Raw genomic sequence first — 21,299 nt, 5'->3', positions numbered from 1 at the left:
ATGGGATCTCGCAGAGGAACGGGTCGGGCCAGGCTTTGCAGGTGGATTTCAGTCCGAAGGAACAGCAGGGCCGGGAGTCCAGACCTTGGCGCACGAGCTGCCGTGGCGTCCCCTGCGCTTCTGTCGAGATCCGTGTGGGAGACCAGCCCCTGGGGACTGTGTCCCCTGGGCTTGCTTCCTTCCACTCTCCAACCCGTTCAGCCAATGGCAGGGCCCGACTGCAGACTGGAAGGCAGGAGTGGAACAAGTTTGGGGTGTTTATCCCCTCACGCTCACTGGGCCATGGTTTGGCAGTGGCTTGGCAGGACTGGGAGGGTGTCCCACTGGTCCCAGGAGCCATAATGTGTGGCTACCAGGTCAGTGTGGTGATGGTGGCAGGGCCTGGGCCCTTACCCCTGGCTGTGGAGGTCTGGAGGGTGTGTTCAGGACGAGAAACCCAGAATCACAGGTGGCCTGTGGGAAGGGAAGCGACCTTCTTTCGGTTCATTTCAGCATCTGAGAAACACCATTCTCTCAACTCTGAGTGTCTCTTGGGTTTTTCCTCTCCCAAGAGAGCACCCTCGATTTAGCTGTTAATGTCACTGAACGCCCTAAAGAGCAATGCTGTATTTAAAGCCGGTGCCTTTGGTGGTGACAGTGATCATTTGGGGGGTGGGGAACTTAACCCAAAGTAGGTGGCTTCCACCGTTCCATCTGCTGCGAGACCCGCAATCTTGCTTTTGTAGTCGGAGGAGCAGGCCTTTGTACTGCTACACACATGGGAGAACAAGACTGTAATTTTGGAAACAGGCCATTAAGCTGACAGGTGACTTTGCCTCCTCCTTCCTTGCACCCAGGGAGGCTCTCAAGGCTTCTCTCCGCAGACCGCGCTGATCGGTGGCGTTAACAACAGTCTGTCCGTTTTCTCGGTGTTCGTGAGCCAGGCCCGCAAGCGGCTCGCCTCTGCCAAGTAGCTGTCACTTTAGTTCCCCCCCAGCTGCAGACAGGAGGGACCTGGGCTTCGGTCTTCATGGATTTTGGGTTTTTCTCCCCTCCTGCTTCACATCTAGGAGTATTTATCCTTGTTTGGCTTTTCCACTAGGATCATCCCGAACATGGGGTCCTGTTTCTTGTTCGAGAGCTTCTCAACGTGATCCAGGACTACACCTGGGAGGACAGCAGTGACGATAAAATCCGCATCTACACCTGCGTCCTGCACCTCCTCTCCGCCATGAGCCAGGAGACCTACCTCTACCACATAGACAAAGGTATCGGGGTGCCCTCCTCCCAGACTGCCCCGAGCTTGACACTCATGAAAGTCCAGTGAAGTTTTGTTTTGTTTTCTTTTCTTTTACTTAATCACCTAGTTTTTTACCCACCAGGAACTTCTAGTCTGGGGCCTTCCTACCTGTGCCGAAATAAGAATTCTCTGAGCAGATTCCTGAGCCCCATCCCACCCCTTCTCAATTAGGATCCCCAAGAAGAGGCCTGAGAATTTTGTGTAGAACAAACATCCAGAATCACTTCGACAGTCAGTCAAGTTCAGAGATCTGTGCTCTCTCTGGTCCACTATAAATCACCTTGAAACGTGGTTAAATATACACATGCCTGAGCTTCCTCGCTGGCCTGGCCCTGACCTCAGCCTCAGGTGGGACTTCACTCAGTTCCCCAAGTAATGCTGAGACTCTGTGAACCCCTAGTTCGGATGCTCAGAAGGAAGGAGGTGGCCTTGCTCCCCCACGTGTTACAGCCATTTTTAAGTTGCTGCTAGGAATTTGAAGCGGGCTTCTCATATCCTGGACACACAGGACAGTCCCAGTTCCAGACCTATGCCTGCAGAGCCCAAGCATCTACCTGCTTATCAGACCCTCAGTTCCAGTGATTGGTTTCCCAGAAAAATGGTCCTATTGTTAAAAGTGCTTTGCCCAATAATGACATACTTGGGGGTTTAAGCAACTGTCTCTCTCTATCTCTCTCTTTTTTTTTTTAAGATTTTATTTATTTATTTGACAGAGAGAGAGAGATTACAAGGAGGCAGAGAGCCAGGCAGAGAGAGAGGAGGAAGCAGGCTCCCCGCCGAGCAGAGAGCCCAATGCGGGGCTCGATCCCAGGACCCTGAGATCATGACCTGAGCCGAAGGCAGAGGCTTAACCCACTGAGCCACCCAGGCGCCCCAAGCAACTGTCTCTCTACACTTGGAAATTTCAGGAAGCAGATTCGTGGGAGGGCCTTCCCCTACAACACTCAGAGGCTTCCTCTAGCTGGGACTGGGGGCTAATAGTTAAGATGTAATTTAGGGAGGCTGGTCGACATGGGGAATGACAGCTCCCACGACTTGAGCTCCTGCTGCATGCCTGGGACCGCATCAGACTCCACAGAGCCGCCTTCTGTGCTCACAGCATCACAGAATGTAAGACAGGCATCTGTGCCCCCACTTTCTATTCCAATAAGGGGAGACTCAGACCCTGCTGAGTTTGCTCAAGGTCCTGTGGCCAGTTAGTGGCAGAAGTGGAACTTAAAACCCAAAACTGTGGGGCATGCATCATGCTGCCTCCTTGATTACGAAATAACAATGTTTAATTGAAGTAGAACATGTTACATATGTGCCATCAGCTGTAAAGCTCAGTGACTTATCACACGGTGAACACACCCCAGTAACGCCCACCCAGATCGTGCCCCCTTCTAGTGAGCTGTCTCTCACGGTTCACCACTCTCCCGACTTCTTGCCTCACACGTTAGTGTATTCAATTTTCACTTTTATGTAAATGAAATGGTTGAGCATGAATTCTTTGGGATCTGGCTCCTTCTCACTATTCTGTGAGCTTTGTGTCATGTGTAGCTGAAGTTCTTCCTTTTGTATTGCTGTATCATATTCCATCATGTGACCATACCAGAATTCATCCATTCCCTGATGAACATTTGCATGTTTCCATCGGTTCTGGTTCTGGCTGTGAATATTCTTGGACATGTTAGGTTTCTGCTGGCTCTGTGCCTACAGGGGCTCTGTGCCTACAGGGGGAGTTGCTGTTCTTGGGACTTGCTTGTGTCCAACTTTGGCAGATAGTGTCTCACAGTCTTCCGAAATGATTGTACCAAATGACACCCTCACCAGGCATGAGTGAGGGTCCCCTTGGTTCCCTCTGTGCAGTCCGTCTTTTTCATTTTGGCTCTTCTGATGAGTGTAATTTGCATTTCTTTGATGGCTAATGAGATTTAGCACCTTTTCCTTTATTCGTTGGCATTTTTATTTCCTCTTTTTTTGCCAAGTGCACATTGAGGACTTGCAACTGTAGAGCGACTTCTGAGGACCAGGCACTGATGTGGAAGTGCGTCTGCAGACCTCAGGCTCAACAGTTACAGGGGCAAGCAAGGCCTCTCGGGTCCCCTGCCTTCTCCTCCCTCTTCTTCTGGAGCAGATCCATTTAACCCTCTCAACCGTTCAGCCAGACTGGGGGCGAGAGTGCTAGCGAAGGGAGCGTGGCTAGGTTTGATAGGAGCCTAGCTTTTAGATCTCTAGCTTTTAGAGAAGAAAACGGAAGGATGGGTGGGTTTTTTTCCCTTTTTTCTTGGCCCAGCTGTGCTTACTCTGCGTAATTGTGACCTGACACTTGTCTTAGTAGGAGAGAGGCCCAGGGGGCCCGGCTTTCCCATCCCTTTCTTATTCTAGGCAGCCTCTTAGTGTTGACACAGGTTAGAACTTCTGAAGAACTAGGGTCACAACTTTTTTGCATTTACGCGTCGATCTGGTTGGATCACAGGATGCCCCCATGAATCCACTGTAGCCCCTTGGCTGCTCCACACCACCTGCCAGGCCCTTGAGACATTGAGGGTCATGATCCCAGGGCCAGACAGATGCAGGGACTCTGGGCTATTCTTAGTGGCCACTTAACAGGGATGTCATTTATCTCCCTCGTAAGAGCTGCACCTGGTCTCTTGGGGCCACTGTACGCACTGGTCTGACCACCTTCCGAGATTCAAATTCTCAAGGTTCCCCTTTCCTCCCTCCAAAAACTCATCTGCACCGTTTCCCTTTTCCATTTCGTCTAGTGAATTTAACCTGTAGAGCTTAGCCTGATCTTGCTAATTCCTGAGTTCCATCCCAGGCCTAGATTTTAGGGTCCCATAACCCTTTGTACCACCCCCTTCTGACACTCGGTATGTCCTGTTGTGACTGCCTCTTTGCCAGTGTGCCTGTCCTCGTAGTCTGTGAGCTCTGTGAGGTGCGGACCGAATCAGCCTTGCCCCCCTACTGGGTCCCCAGCTCCTACTCTGGAACCTGGTGCAGAGCAGGCCCTCATGCAGGAGGTGCAGTGTGTGTGTGCATGCGCGTGCACGCACGTGTGCGTGAGGAAGTGAGCAGCCTGCCCTGAACACACCCCGGCCCCTCTGGGGAGGAAGCCCTGGGGTGTGTCGGCCATGGGCGGTCTTAGACCTTCCTTCCCTCTTCTCCAGTGCTGAGCTCATCAGAAACAGTAGATTCCAACCCGGAGTCAGCCTGAGAATTCAGGCCAGGACCTAGCCCGGTCGCGATAGATGTGAGAAATTCCTTCACCGCCGCAGCTCTGCGCCCTGCAGACTCAGGTGGTGAACGGCCGAACCCGGTGCTTCATCAGAATCACAGTCTTTTACGGTCTTCTAAGAGAACAGCTGTCATCCCCTGAATGTTGAGACACAGCTCCGTGCACGGGAGGTTCAGAATTGGGTTAGAGGTCGCCTTTGGACAGAGACACTGGGAGCGAGGAGACTGCTGGGGAGCGGTTCTTATCCATAGGCAACGTGTCTGCAGTCCGCTTACAGCCGCTTCGCCAGAGACTCTGCCGCGTGTCTGTGTGTCTGTGTGTCCGTGTGTGTGTCGTGGAGCGCAGCTACGTGTTCAGTGTACTGCTTTCCCAACCTTCCGGCAGCCTTGCCAGTTTTCAAGATAAAAAGCAAGGATAGTTGTTGTTCTTGAAATAGCAGCCAGAAATGTACAGAAGGCATATCTGAAATTACTTTATCAATTAGTTAACTGCTGTGTGCTTAGACCCGTCCCGTTCTCTGGAAGGTTCAAGACTGATGACAGGAAATGATGAAATTTAATTTTTTTAATTTAAAAAATTGGTTCTTAAGCAGCTGTAAAGTAGGGAATAGAGATGTACACATGTCTGGGCTCTACTGTGGATACTTATGTCACTAAGAGTAGTTTGTAATTATTAATAGTATATTATGACAATAGTATAGTGTATATATGGTCATTAATAACTATAGATCATATACTTTTATTATCCTCTAAGTAATACTGTAACAGAGCATTTATTTTTCTGTTTGTTTTTTTAAAGACTTATTTGAGAGAGACCATGCATGTAAGGGGAGGGGCAAAGGGAGGGAGAGAAATCCTCAAGCAGACTCCCTGCTGAGCACAGAGCCCGATGCAGGGCTCGATCTCACAACCCTGAGATCACAATCTGAGCCAAAAACAGAGTCGGACACTTTGCCGAGCCACCCGCCAGGCGTTCCTATTGGATTATTTTCTTAAAATAAATACCTTGGAGTTCTTTCCCCAAGTCAAAGATACAGACTTTTTGTACTAAGGCTTTTCTTTTTTTTTTTTTTTTTTTTACATTTTTTAAAGATTTGTAACATACACATAGTAATAAAGTTTACCATTTTAACTATTTTTTAAAAGTTCATTCAGCTTCAAGTATATTCACAGTGTTGGGCAGCCATCACCACTACCCATTTCCAAAATTTTTTTCATCATCCCAACAAACTGTACCCAGTAGACAGTAACTTTCCATTCCCTCCCCCTTCCCCCAGCCTGCAGTGACTCCACTCTGCCTCCTTCTACAAATCTGCCTCTTCTAGGGCCCTGTAGAAAAGGAATCATGCAGTATTTGTCCTTTTGTGTCTGGCATATTTCACCTACATAAAGCTTTCAAGATTCATTCACGTTTTAATACATATCAGAATTTCATTCCTTTTTTTTTTTTTTAAGAATTTTTATTTATTTATTTGAGAAAGAGAGTGCACAAGCAGGCAGAGTAGCAGGTAGATGGAAAGGGCGAAGCAGGCTCCCCACTGAGCAAGGAGCCAGCGGTGGGGCCCAATCCCAGGACCAAGCCAAAGGCAGTCGATTACTTAACCCAATGGAGCCATCCAGGCGCCCCATCGAATTCCTTTTTATGATTGCATGATACTCCTCTGTATGGCTAGGCCGTATTTTGCTCACTGCTCTGGTCTGTTCCATCAGTTGACTCCAACGACAGCCTGTATGGGGGAGACTCCAAGTTTCTGGCTGAAAACAACAAGCTGTGTGAGACGGTGATGGCTCAGATCCTAGAGCATCTGAAAACCTTGGCCAAAGATGAGGTAGGTGCCCTCGGCCTGCCCCCCCACTGCCGCTCGCTCTGATCGCATGCGTTTCCAGGGGGGTGTTGGACATAGGTCCATTCTGGATGGGAAACTGGTTCATGTGCGCGTCGTGTTTCTGTGCGGACTGATCACTGAGCACTCCATCCAGGGCTTTCCCTGTACCGTGTGGTCACTCTCTGAAATGCTCTGTGTAGTCCCGTTGCTTGCCTCTCCCAGCAGAATATAAGTTCCGTGCAGGGCTGGGATCTTGCAACATGAGTCTCAGGGGCCTCCCTGTCTCTGGGGCCCATGTACCCTCACCCCAGCATCCCCCCACCTTGAGCAGAGGCTGGCATACAGCAGGGGCTTCATCAGTACACGCTGAATAAATGGCCTGTGCTTTGCACGCTTCGTTGTTTTTTTCATGCCCACGACCAGTTTGAAGTGCAAGTGCTGTGTCTATTCTTATTGGACAGAAAAGGAAACTGAGGCTGAGAGGCTTCTCCACAGCCCTGGGTTTCCTCTGGTGATAGAACAGGGTAGCCACCCCGATCCCCCAGGCTGAACTTTGAACCACTGCATTGCCCTCCTCAACCAAGGCCTTTCCGCTTACCTTGTGAGAAGCGGTGTATGGTTCCTGTCCCACCACGGTGGAGGTTGTTTCTCCAGCCTTTGTTAGGCGAGTGTAGAGTTGAGGACTCTGCATTTATCATTTCACTTAGTTCTCCCGACAGACCAGTGAGGTGGGAACAGCTGTCCCTTTACACTGTCCTAGAGTGGTAGCTGTGAAATGTGGCTGAGGCAGTCTTCTAGAACCCGTGTTAACCACGAATTACACGGATATGCCAGATGTTGCATCTTGTATGTTTTCAGAGCAGTTTTTCCATATTCTCCATGTAGTTAGGTGATAGTTAATTTTCATTTCCATGTAGTGCAGTCTGTATACCTACCTGGTTCTCTTCCCTGCTTATGCCAACCGCCGCTTTCTTTTTTTGCAGCTGCAGCACAAACATGTGGGTGACAGATGGATCCCAGAGGCCCGGTCTCAGGCTTGGCCAAGACAGTTAGTTGTTCAGACCTAGGCTCATCTCTGGAAGTGTGTTCAGGCTGATTGCTGTTGTGGAGTCGGGGCCTGTGGGAGGGGGGTGGAGGCTGGCAGTGCCTTAGGAGTCAAAGCGGGTGCCTGACTTCTCTCTCTGCATTCTTTCTGTGGGTCACCTGGTGCCTAAATGAGTTTCTGCCTCCGTGTGCTCCCCTGGGTCTTGGTCTTCACTACTCCAGGCCGTCTGTTTGAAGCTCTGAGCACTTTGATTTTTTTATTCCCACTTGGCAAGAGACAACCTGATAGCTCAGTCCGGATTTCACCCTGGCAGGCCCCGTTCTCTCCTGCTGTCCTGCTCCTCAGTTCCCAGATTTTGGACTGCCTACTTCCCAGTAGCTTCCCAGCCTTCCCCTTCCCAAGGCTCTTCCTAGGTTTTTGCTCTTATATTCCCCTCCATCAAACCCTTTGAAGACAAAATAAGATCACACTGGATTTTAAGTTTAATTCACACTCATTTCTGGGGCTATATGAAATACCACCACTGTCCTTAGCCCTTCCCCAGCAGAAAACCACAGGAATATTGTATAGCTGTGGGCATACAAACGTATGACGTACATGTGTGTTCTGGATTCCCATTATCCCTAGGATAGTCAAGCGGGTGCTGGAGAGAGTTGTATTTTTTCTAGACTCCATCCTCCAGTGGCCCCTGCCAAGTTCAGGGCCAGCCTTATGGTTAGCAATAGGTCCCATGTGCGTCATAGCACACACACTGAGGGGAGTGTGTGTTGGCGTGTCCCACCAACCTAGGGACCTTTCTGGATGCAGGGCTGCAGAACTCCGGGGAAATTAACACATGGAGGGCATTTGGCTGTCAGGGGAAAGGGCAGAATCAGAACCCCAATTTCTCCGGGGAAACTGGCTTATCAAACCAGTAACTATCAGAAGAGGCAATTCTCCCCCAACTAGAGGGCCTTTTTCTTTTTCTTTTTTTAAATTTTATTTTATTTTTTATTTTTTTAAAAGATTTTATTTATTTATTTGACAGAGATCACAAGTAGGCAGAGAGGCAGGCAGAGAGAGAGAGGAGGAAGCAGGCTCCCCGCTGAGCAGAGAGCCCGATGTGGGACTCCATCCCAGGACCCCGAGATGGAGACCCGAGCCGAAGGCAGAGGCCCAACCCACTGAGCCACCCAGGCGCCCCCTAGAGGGCCTTTTCAAACATGAGCAAACTCTTAGGGCTAAAGACCCAGCTTTTTTTTTTTGTCTCTGAGTATTGGTAGTTTTCAGGGGCAAGCTCTTTCTACCCCACAGGTAGAAATGGGGTCCTTTACCTACAGCTCCTCTGCCCTGAAATGTTCTTCTTAGGCACCTTTTCCTGATTTTTAAAACCATGGTTCTGGCACCAATTTCTAGCCCAGGGACCTCTTAGAGCGGTACTGTGTTTAACAGGTAACACCCAAGAAAATTTGGCACATGGCTTGAAAATACATTTCTTCACCCTGATGCAGAAGGCTGGGTTTAATCAGAGGTGGCCACCTACAGCATAAATGACCATGACCTAGAACAACCCCCAAGCTCACAATAAAAATCAAGCTGAGAACTATATATAGTAGTTGTGTCCCACTAGTGGGACACAGTCTCCCCCTACCCCGCTGCCATGCAGTTTCAGTTACCGGGGCCAACTACTGTGCAGAAGCAGATTCTCCCCCCTCCTGACGTCTGATCGGGTCGAGAGCAGCCTAACACGACGTCACAGTGCCCGTGTCATTCACCTTATCTTATGGAGCAGTTTATCATAAGAATGAGTACAGTACAGTATTTTGAGAAACCACATTAACGTAACTTTGATTATAGCATGTAATTCCCTTTTGTTAATTTCTTATTGTGCCTAATCTATAAACTATCAGAGGTATGTATATAGGAAAAAACAGTACCATATAAAATTCAGAATTGTCTTTGGTTTCAGGTGTTTACTGGGGGTCTTGGAACGTATTTTTGCAATTGCAGGGGGGACAGTGCTGGGATTGTATTTGACATTTATGTCTCTCTCTCTCGGAGGAGGGGGTATTGATTGTAATAATGACTCTGAAACAGGATTCTGGAAAAAAAAAACCCCAGCAAAGTTGGAATTCTTCCAAAGAACATTTCAACTCCCATAAATACCAGGGACATTCAGTGAAAATGTCCTTCCATATATGCACATTTATTAGAAAAATATGGGTGCACCGAGCTAAAATGGAACATACCATCCTTCATTTTAACAGTGCGGTGTTAGGCAAGGAGGTCATGGCGGGGGCCCTGCAGCCAGGATCAAGTCTGGGACCTGGGAAGCAGGGGTCAGATTTCTCTACCAGGTGGAGAGCAAAGCTTCGTGCTGTTGAAAACCCCCGAATGCTGATGCCCGTCTGGAGTAGTTTCTTAGTGCTGGAAGCAACCGTGCTTCCAAAATTTTCTCCAGATCTATAAGAAGGGGCTTGCCAGTTTACTCATGAGCTGGATGAAGTTGTTTGTTTAGGTGGGGTGAAGCTGGGAATTATGCCAGACCCGTGGAGCTTCCTGGAAATGACAATTCTCATAGGAAAAGAATGAAAAGCTCATTTTTATTTAAAACCTCTGGAGAAGAGGGGGAGGGGGCTCAAGGCCCTGATGTAGTTTTCATAATGTGTTCATGGTTTGGGGGTCTTTGCATGTCAGTTTGCATGACTTCTCATCCCTCAGATCTGTCTCTAATGGTTTCACTTTTAATGGGCTGTGCATTGGAAACACATGTGGATTGGGGTTTTTGGGGTAAAATGCTTACTGAGAAGATACAGAATAGAGAAATAGCTAGTTGTTAGAGATTGTCTCCCTTGTCTTTTAAAAAATCTCTCCTACTTCAATGAAATGTAGTTAAAGGACCTCTCTCAGGGGGAGACTCTTTTAGTTGTATTTGAAATAGAATTTGTTTTAGTTCTGTCCTGTAGATAGAAGCAGAAAACGTACCCTCCTGTTGTCCCAGCCATCAGATGGGGGCTGGCTTAAAAGGCAGGCAGCAGGCTGGACTGGAACCCGCAGAATGCTGGTCTCGGCCCAGGTTCCTGGTTGGGTAGAATTGCATTGTCTGATCGGACAAAGGACCCCAAGCAGGCAGTCGGCAGCCACTTAGTGAATCTGTGCCTGGAACATGCTGCTTTTCTCCTGTGGCCCGCAGCCTTGGGCAGTGCACAGCATGACCCCTCTTTGATGGTCATTTTCAGTCAGTTCTGCTACTTCTGGGACTGTCACCAGGTCCAGGCCGTGGCCAAGGCTCACCTGGTCCCCCAGTGGAGGTCTCTTATTGCCACTCAGCCCCTTGCCCAGCTGTGCTTAAAGCTGCACCTTGACAGGTTTTTTTCCTCCACAAAGAGATTTTAAATTCTCACTTGGCTGAGGATGGCAGCAGGGATTAAGTTGGTTCAGCAGTTAGCAGAGTCTGGTTCCCGTGATGGTTTGTGGAATGATGGATGGACAGATCGATGGTTAGAAGGTTGGTTTTGTCTACCTTGAGTAGTTGAAAAAGCAACGCTTAGTCTCTTCAGAATGTGGATTCCTAATGTGATGCTAACACTGGGTCTGTGGGAATATTTATGAAGCTGGAGTGGGACATGGGAGGGTGTGGGCACAGGCTTTGGAGTAGGACGACGGGAGTTCAAATCCCTGCTTTGTACTTACTGTGCTTTATACTTACTAGTTGTGGTCCGTGAGCAAGTCCCCCAAAGCTTTCTGAGCTTTGAGTGTATCTGCAAAATGGGAATTCCTCTTGCAGCCTTAAGGAAAAAAAAAAAAGCCACAAACTCAACAGCTTAAAACATTCATTTATTATAGCAGTTTGGGGGTTGCCACTGGCAAGGTTTTGCAAGGTCAAAATCAAGGCGTTGACTGACTGGCTTCTTTAGGGTGTTGGCAAATTTGAGTTGTATGCAGTTGTAGGACTACGGTCCCGTTTCCCTGCTGTTGGCTAGAGGTTGTTCTCAGCTTCGAGAAGTTGGCTGCGGTTCCTGGCTTTTGGCCCCCTTCCTCCATTTGAAACCCGCCAGTGGTGGTTCATATCCTCATGCTTCAAATCTCTCTGCTCTCACCCCTTCTGCCTCTTCTTCTGCTACGGGTCTTTCAGAAATTTCTCTGCCTTTTAGGGCTCACAGGAGTAGACTGGGCCCACCCAGATAATCCAGGATTCTCTAAGGCCTGTAACTGGTTACATCCGCGCAGTCCCCTCACCTCAGCACCCAGTGTAATGCTTAAATAACGAGGGGTTGGGATCCTTGGGAGGCAGTGGCTACATGTGCCTAGCTGGTAAGAAATGTGCTTCCCACAAAGATTTGCTATGTAGATTAAATTAGATGAGCTGTGTACAGCTCAGAGCAGAATACCTGGCCCACTTTATGGGCTGCTTTCTCATCTGCTTTGCTGGACTCACCGACGTTCTGCGTTGTGAGCCAAGGGCATCTAGCAAGCGCGCAGGTCAGCAGCTGTGCAGGGGCCTCATGGCCACGCGACAGGATCTGGCTTGCTGGTTAGGCCCACCTGCTCACTTGGCCTGCACACGTGCCTGTTTACTTCTCAGAACTTGCTTCCTTTCTCCAAGGCCTGTTGCTGAATTCAGGTTTGGTCTTTTTCGGTTAGGCTTTTCCTTGTTTGGGTACCTCTAATCAGAGGCAAGATTTCGTTATTATAGAATAGTTGTTATGAAAGCTGGGCCTGGGCCATTTACGGGGAGCTGTCATTGATCTTTATTTCTGCCCTGGATAGTGACCGTACTTGGGGTGGCTAGAGGCTACATCTGAAGGACGTTTGATTGTAACCTTTCAGTTCTCGTTTGTACTTGCAAGAAGGCCTGTCACTTCATTCCTTTACCCTGCTGTGTGCGGAGTCTCATGAAGTATCACTTGCTTCTGCTTCCATTTCATGAGTAACACCCATGTGGGAGGCACAGAATGAAGGGCCTTAAATGCTTCATCTCATTCAATCTTCACCTACCCTATGAGCTGGCACTGCCTTACTCTCTCACAGGTGAAGGTGGGACTTGGGAGGTTAAGCAGCTTGCCCTCCAGACGATCCAGTTGATGGATGCTGGGGCATCAATGCTGCGCCCAGCCTGAGCCCCACTGCCAGAGGGTAATCTCTCTCTTCTGTTTCAGGCTCTGAAGCGCCAAAGCTCGCTGGGCCTTTCCTTCTTTAATAGCATCTTGGCCCACGGGGACCTGCGCAACAACAGACTCAACCAGCTCTCTGTCAACCTGTGGCATCTGGCACAGAGGCACGGCTGTGCGGATACCAGGACCATGGTGAGGCACTGGGAAGGCATGGGGGTTCTGGTGAATGACATAAACCCACTGGCCACAGCACAACTGGCCTCAACAAATCCTAGTCTCCCCTTCTTTTTATTCCCTCTGATAAAATACACATATATAAAAATATCCCCTATTCCTGGTCACACCAAAATCTGATTTTATAGGCAAATTATAATCTAAGAAGTTGTACTTAGAGACTTCGCTTTCTTTCATTTTTTTAAAAAGAATTTTACTTATTAATGGGGCGCTTAGTCCCATGGGTGGCTCAGTCAGTTCAATGTTTGCCTTCGGCTCAGGTCATGATCTTAGAGTCCTGGGGTGGAGCCCTACACTGGGCTCTCTGCTTAGCAGGGAGCCTGCTTCTCCCTCTTCCTTTGTCTGCTGCTCTGCGTACTTGTGCTGTCAAATAAATAAATAAAATCTTTAAATAAAATTATTTAAGAGAGCGGGCAAACCAGCACAAGCAGGGGGAGTGGCAAAGGGAGAGGTAGAGGCAAGCTCCCAGCTGAGGGGGCTCAATCCCAGGACCCTGAGATCGTGACCTGAGCTGAAGGCAGACCCTTAACTGACTAAGCCCGTCAGGCGCCCCATACTTTAAAGACTTTGTTGGTTCCTTCTCCTCCTTTATCCTTTAAGACTTTAGCTGTAAGAAAGCATGAGCTCACAATATGGTTGATTTGTTGGCTCACTGTGAACCAGAAAGGATACTGATCGTTCTTTTTCCTCCTAGGTGAAAACTCTGGAATACATCAAGAAGCGAAGCAAACAACCAGATATGGGTCATCTGACTGAACTGGCCCTCAGGCTCCCTCTGCAAACAAGGACCTGACTGGGGCTGTGAAGCTAAGTCCAGAAAGACCTGCTTTACTTTTTTTTGTTTTTTGTTTTATTTTTACATACACGAATTGGTTTAAGCTTTGGCCTCTACTCAGATTATTTTGATAGTGAAGAAGTAAGAATTGTCAGAGCATTAAAATCCAATCTTGTTCACAAGAGTAGCAGTATCTTTGCACAATGGCCTTGAGATCGGCCTTTATCAAGAAACAGAAGAATGCAAGTAATGTCTGTCATGTGTGTATGTTTTTTTTTTTTTTAAACTAGAAAAAGAACCTTGAAATGTGTCTACTTTTAAAGAGCCACTGTTACCTAATTTGAAGGCCTCAAGTCTGGAATTCAATGTTGTCTAGACCCCCATAGAAGACTGACAAAAGGAAGATGGTGCCATCAACTTCCCTATCAAAAGCAGTTCTTGATAGGACTTGGAATCTACTGGTGTACACCTAGCTCTCGGCAACACACAAAACCAGGGGCAGCAGCTCAGGCGTATGTGGTGCCACAGGGCAGTGGGTGCCCAGCCACAGCTCCAGGGCAAACACAAGCACCACCGGCAGGCAGCCCCACTGCACCCCCTGGAGCCCCTGGGAAGATGGCAGAGTAAGGAGGTGCTGAACTCACCTTTCCCACGGACATGCCAATGATGCAGCTACATAACATGCAACTCATTCAGAACGATCCAAAGACAGTGCAATGGCTCTTACACAGCTGGGGACAAAAAGCTGCAGTGAGAGGGGTAGGAGGGGCAGAGATGAGGTCAAGAACCCCATCTCTGGCACAGTGAGCCATAAAGTGGGAGGGCTATCACCCATAAGTGGCGAGGGTCAAGCCCCTCACTGGTGGGGTATATAGCACCAGGAAGATGAGCTCCCATGATGTTGAACTCTGGAAATCTAGGGGGCTTAACTCGGGGAGAGCCAAAGGCTATAGAAAACTGAGGGTGTATTTTTTTTTTTTTAAGATTTTATTTATTTATTTGACAGAGATCACAAGTAGGCAGAGAGAGAGTGGGAAGCAGGCTCCCCGCTGAGCAGAGAGCCCGATGTGGGGCTCAATCCCAGGACCCTGAGATCATGACCGGAGCTGAAGGCAGAGGCTTTAACCCACTGAGCCACCCAGGCGCCCCTGAGGGTGTACTCTTAATCATTCTGAGACCCAGCACCAAGGCAATAGTTTAGAAAGTGCTGGGTTATACATGAAAGACATTTACTAATTTTAAGGCATGTGCTGGGATGGGCAAGTCTGTAGGAATTTTCTCTGGGAAGGGAAGAGTTAGCAGGTACCACTGCCTTGCCCTCGTTTAGCCCACCTCGTCCAATGCTGGCAGGTACCAGTTCTGACACTTCCTATCTACCTAGCTAGAACCACTGGCACTGACTAGGCATTCCTCTTTGGACCCACCTTCTCAAAAGGCACAACTTATGCTTACCACAATGCTCATAGTGGTTGTGGCCAAATCTCACTGCCGCTCACACAGCCCACACAGGGACATGCCTGGAGCACCTGGTTCTGGTGGCCTAGGGAGACAGCGCTTTTGGCCCCACAGGATGCCTTCTATAGAAGGCCACTACCTTCAAGATGTAGCTGACCTACTAAATACAGAATAGACAAAATGGAATATGTTCCAAATAAAAGAACCAAAACAAAATCTCAAAAATGAGCCAGAGATAAGCAATCTACCTGATAAAGAATTCAAAGTAACAGTCATAAAGATGCTAGCTGGACTTGAATTCAATGAGAACTTTAACAGATAGAAAATATAAAAAAGAACCAGTCAGAGCCAAATACAGTAACAAATGAAAAATACCATCTAGTGTATCAACATCAAATTAGAGGGTACAGAAAAATGAATCAACAATCTGGAACACAGGGTTTTAGAAATCAAGCTGAACACTGGCATTACCAACATCCCAGGAAGAGGAGAGAGAAAACCAGAAAACTTAATTGAATAATAGCTGATAAATTCTACAATCTAGAAAAGGAAATAGACATTATAGTACCAGGAAGCACAGAGAGCCCCAAACAAGATGAATCCAAAGAGGTCCACACCAAGACACATGATAAAGTTGGCCCTTGAACAACACAAAAACACATGTGAATATTTCTTTTATACAGTACAGTACTATATTTTCTCTTCTGATTTCTTATTTTCTCCAACTTTAAGAATACAGTATATAATACATATAACAGAAAATACATGCCCAACAGCTGCTTAAGATTTCTGGTCAACAGCAGGCTATTAGTAAATCTGGGGAGAGTCAAAAGTTACGTCAATTTTCAACTGCACAGGGGGATCGGTGCCTCTAACCCCTACATTGTTCTGGGGTCAACTGTAGTTACAATGTCAAAAATTAATGAAAACCTTAAAAGCAGTAGGAGAAAAGCAACTAATAACATACCCACAAGGCTATCAACTGATTTTTCAGCAAAAACTATGTGGGCCAGAAAGGAATGATGTCATCTATTCCAAGTGCTGGGGGTGGGGGGGGACCAACAAAAAACCCTACAGCCAAGAATATCTGTCAAGAGTATCATTCAGAATTGCTACAGAAATAAAGTGTCCCAAATAAAAGTTAGAGTTCACCACCACTAAACCAGCCTTACAAGAAATGATAAAAGGACTCCTTTAAGTGTAAAAGGACATACCTAGATGAAAATTATGAAAGAAAAAACTTCACTGATAAACATACAGTAAAGTTAGCAAATCAATCATTTATAATAGTATGAAAGACAAAAGCAGTATCAATTTTATCTACCATAATTAGTTAATGGATACACAAGATAAAAAGATGTAAAGTATGACACCAAATACATAAAATGTGGAAGGGGAGGGCAGTAAAAATGCAGTGCTTTTAGAATATGTTCAAACTGAAGTGACCATTAAAATAGACTGCTATACATTGTTATAAATGAACCTCCTGGTAACCAAAAACCTTTAATAGACACACAAAATATCAAAGAATCCAAGCATAAGACTAAAAGTCACTAATGAAAGAGTAAGAGAACAGAAAAGAAAACAACCAGAAAACAATTAAAATGCAAGTACAGCTAACCCTTGAACAGCAAAGGTCTGAACTATACATGTTTTTTTTTAAATAAATACAATACTGTAAATGTCTTTTCTATTCCTTATGATTTTCTTACTTTAATATAGTATATAGTACATTTAACATACAAACTACATGTCAGTCAACTGTTCATGTTACCAAGCAAGGCTCCTGGTCAACAGCAGACTATTAATAGTTAAGTTTTGGGGCTCTCAAAAGTTACATGTGGATTTTCAACTGCATGGAGGTCAGTGTCCCTAACCACCACCTTATTCAAGAGCAAACGTATATACCTATCAATACTTATTTTAAATGTAAATGGACTAAATGCTCCAATCCAAAGACATAGAGTTACTGAAAGAATGATAAAGAGATAAAAAGACATCCATACGATGCCTACAAGAGACTCACTTCAGGCCATAAAATCTAGCAATCAAAAGAAAAAATTAGAAAAACCACAAACACACAGGTGCTGAACAACATGGTACTAAACAACCAATGCATAAATGAAGAAACCAAAAAGGAAATTTAAAAAATACCGAGACAAATAATGGCAATACAATGTTTCAAAGTCTTTGGGACACAGAAAAAGCAGTTCTAAGATGGAAATTTATTGCGATACAGGTGTACCTCAAGAAACAAGAAAAATAACACAATCTAACCTTACAACTAAAGGAACTAGAAAAAGAACAAACAAGTCCAAAGTTAGCAGAAGGAATGAAATAATGAAGATCAGAGTGGAAATAAATGAAAGAGACCAAAAACAAAAAACATGAACCCAACAACAAAAGACCAATGAATCTAAGAAGTGGTTCTTGAAAAAGTTGATAAACCTTTAGCTGCACTAAAGAAAACAGAGGACTCAAATGGATAAAATCAGACATGAAGGAGAAGTTACAACTGACACTACAGAAATACAAAGAATTATAAGAGACTACTATAAAAAAACTATATGCCAACAAACTGGACAATCTAAAAGAAATGGACAATTTGCTAGGCACATATAATCTTCCAAAATTGAATCAAGAACAGAAAATCTGGACAGAATGGTTACTAGTAATGAGATTGAATGAGTAACCCAAAACCTCCCAACAAACAAAAGTCCAGGGCCTGATAGCTTCACAGGTAAAGCCAACCATTTAAAGAGTCAAATTAAAGAGTTAAAACACTTATCCTTTTCCATTATTGCAAAAAACTGAAGAGGAAAGAATGCTTCCAAATTCTATGAGGCCAGCATTACTATGAAACCCAAACCAGATAAAGATACACACTCCAGGGGGGAAAATGCTAATTCTAAGCCAATGATATCCCTGATGAACACCAGTGCAAAAATCCTCAACAAAATATTAGCAAGCCAAATTCAATAAAACATTTAAAGGATTACTCACCAAGATCAAATGGGAATTATTCCAGGGATGCAAGGATAGTTCAGTATCTGCAAATCGACCAGTGTGATACACTGCATTAACAAAATGAAGGATTAAAAATCATGATCATCTCATGAGATCCAAAAAAAAAATTCTGACAAAATTCACCTGTTCGTGATAACTCTCAACACAGGGGGCATGGAGGGAACATACTTCATCATCATAAAAGCCCAAACCCACAACTAAATCATACCCAATATCAAAAAGCTGAAGGCTTTTCCTCTAAGATCAGACACGGGACAAGAATGTTTGCTCTTCCATGTTTCTTCACATAGCACAGGGGTCTGAGCCATAACGATCATGTTAGAAAAAGAAAAGGCATCCAAACTGGTAAAAGGCATCCAAACTAGTAAAACTGTCACTATTTGCAGATGACCTGATTTGTGCAAGTCTGCTTGGCAGTTTTAGATGGTTACAGGTCCCCTCTCACAGCAGACCTGCAGAAATCTTGCTATATAGAAAACCCTAAAGACCAAAACCAAAAACCCCCCAAATCCCAAAACTCACCATAATAAATGAATTCAGTAGAAGTTGCAGGATACAAAATTAATACATCTGCTTCATTTTTATACGCCAATAATAAACTAGCAGGAGGAAAAAGTTTTAAGAACACTGTTTACAACCACATTAAAAAGGGTAAAACAGGACAAAGCAGACTCTCCACAGCTAAACGTAGAGAAGAGGCCATACTGAAGGGTAGGAAAAGCTGAGACCCAGCTGGGAGGTAAAATGACTACAGGACTATCCACGTGAGGGAGGGCTGCCACGGGCATGGACAGGGTAAAGAAACAGACCCTCACCCCAGGCACCCCAGGCATGAGGAGCCCACCCAGGAAAGATGAATCCCCATAACATTTAGCTTTGAAAAGCAGAGGGGCATAATTTCAATAGTTCTTACAATCAATGCAGCTTGACACCTGGAACTTTAAAAATCAGAGGGCTCAGCTCTGGAAGAGCCAGGACAATAGGAAACTGACTCTATCCTTAAGTAGACTGTACAAGAAACAGCCCCATGGAGACAAAACATAGAAGTAGCAGTTTGAAAAATGCCTGGGGTATACAAGAGTGAGATTGGTTTACTAATATTAGAGCATGTTCTGCAGGGGCAAGGCTCCTTGGGACACTTCTCCAAGGACAAAGGAGCTGGTGAGTGCCATTTCCCTCCCCTGCGCCAAGACAGACACCTGCAGGAACCAGCAGAGCACACTTTCCAGCTAGCTTGATGGCACTGCGCACCCCAACTCGCACTTCTGTGGATCTGCCCAGTTCAACCCAGCAGTCTTGGCAGGAGCTGTAGGTGGCTGCAGGTCCCCTCCAATAGCAACCTACAGCACAAACCCTGCTATAACCAGGCGCCCCTGGATTCTATGGACCTGCTCCCTCCAGTGCATCCTTGGCCAGAGCCCAAAAGCTCTGGCCTCAACACAAGGAAAGTGCCGGGTAGGTGAGTGCTACTGCATCTGTGGCAAACACTTGGTCTGACTCAACTCAAGCCCGAGGTGGCCCCAGATTGACCCACTAACACAGGGACCAAACCATGCCCACAACAGGCAAAGGGCCACTGCAGACAGCTTAAGGCAAAAGCAGTTCAGCCACAGTAACAGGGCACTCACAACACACACAGTAAACACCCCTGAAACACCAGGTTCTGGCAAACAGGATACTGCATGGCACTACAGGACCTCTTCTTCGTAAGCCACTACTTTCACGAATAGGGGAGGCAGCTGACCTTCCTAACATATAGAAACAGACATGCAGAGTTAGACAAAATATGGAGATAAAGGAATATCACAAAAGAAAGAACAAGACAAAATTGAAACAAGAGAGCTAAACAAAATAGAGACAAATAATATATATGCCTGATAAAAAATTTAAAGTAATAGTCATAAAGATACCCAAAGGACTGCAGAAAAGAGTGGAGGACCTCAGACCCTTTAACAAAGAGACAGAAAACATAAGAACCAATCAGAGATAACTCAATAAATGAAATTCATACTATACTAGATGGAATAAACAGTAGACTAGAGGAAGCAGAAGAATTATCAATGACTAGAGGACAGAGTAATAGAAAGCAATCAAACTAAACAGGAAAGAGAAAAAACAATGAAAATAGACTTATGGAACTCAGCAACACCATCAGCATAATAACAATTTGCATTATAGGGATCCCAGAAGGAGAAGAAAGAGAAAAGGGGCCAGAAAGTTTAAAAAATAATAGCTCAGAAGTTCCCAAATTTGGCTAAGGAAACAAATTCAGATCTGAGGCACAGAGAGCCCTCATCAAAATCAACCCAAGGAGGTCCACACCAAGACACATTTTTAGTAATTAAAATGGCAAACAGCAGTAACAGAGAATTTTAAAAGCTACAAGGGAACACAGTTAACATACAAGTGAAACCCTGTAAGGCAATCAGGTGATTTTTCAGCAGAAATGTTTGCAGGCCAGAAGGGAGTGGCATGATATATTCAAAGTGCTGGAAGGAAAAAAACCTGCCGCCAAGAATACTCTATCCAGCAAGGGTATCATTCAGAATAAGAGAGAAAGTGTTTCCCAGACAAATAAAAGTTAAGCTCATGACCACTAAACCAGCTGTACAAGAATGTTAAAGGGGACTCTCTGAGTAGAAAGGAAAGGCTATAAAGAGGAAGAAAAGCAGAAAGCACAAAAGTAGGAAAATTAAGTATATCTATAAAAATCAGTCAAGGGTTTCACAAAATAAAAGGATGTAAAGTATGACACCATATACTTTAAATGGGGGGGGGAGTAAAGAACAGATTCAAATTTAAGGGACCATCAACTTAATATAGACTGATGTATACATGTTATTTACAAACCTAACGGTAACCACAAATCAAAAGTCAGTAATAGACATGCAAAAACAAAGAGAAAGGAGTTCAAGTATACCACTAAAGCAAGCCAGCAGTGAGAAAAGAGCAAAAGGAACAGAACTACATAACAACCATAAAACAAGCAACAAAATGGCAATACATACATACCTATCAATAATTACTTTGAATATAAGCAGCCCGATGGATAAAGAATATGTGACACGTACACACTTGAATATTACTCAGCCATAAAAAGAAAATCTTGCCATTTGCAACATGGATCTAGAGAGTGTAAGTGAAAAAAGTCAGAGAAAGACAAATACCGTATGATGTGGAATTTAAGAAAACAAATGAACAAAGGAAAAAAAGAGACAAACCAAAAAACAGAGTCTTAATTAAGAGAACTGATGGTTACCAGAGGGCAGGTGGGTAGGATGGGTGAGGGGTGGGTAAAAATAGATGAAGACTGCTTATTATGATGAGCAGTCAGTAATGTACAGAA

At 45.5% G+C, this 21,299-nt stretch overlaps 1 protein-coding gene across 1 annotated transcript in view; it reads left to right on the top strand.

The window, feature by feature from the left end:
• Window positions 1-13,574, top strand: part of VPS35L (VPS35 endosomal protein sorting factor like) — a 117,228-nt gene extending 103,654 nt beyond the window's left edge. Inside the window, exons 28-31 of the mRNA XM_080830946.1 lie at window positions 1,082-1,247; window positions 6,209-6,327; window positions 12,508-12,654; window positions 13,391-13,574. Coding sequence (XP_080687072.1) covers window positions 1,082-1,247; window positions 6,209-6,327; window positions 12,508-12,654; window positions 13,391-13,489 — 531 coding nt within the window. The 3' untranslated portion in view covers window positions 13,490-13,574. The remainder of the gene's footprint in view (window positions 1-1,081; window positions 1,248-6,208; window positions 6,328-12,507; window positions 12,655-13,390) is intronic.
• The last annotated feature ends 7,725 nt before the right edge of the window (window positions 13,575-21,299 follow it).

The sequence above is a fragment of the Martes martes genome (genome assembly GCF_963455335.1).
Source record: "Martes martes genome assembly, chromosome: 18".
Taxonomy (NCBI): domain Eukaryota; kingdom Metazoa; phylum Chordata; class Mammalia; order Carnivora; family Mustelidae; genus Martes; species Martes martes.
The sequence above is the reverse complement of the archived record's forward strand: the minus strand, read 5'-3'. Positions and strand labels throughout refer to the sequence as shown.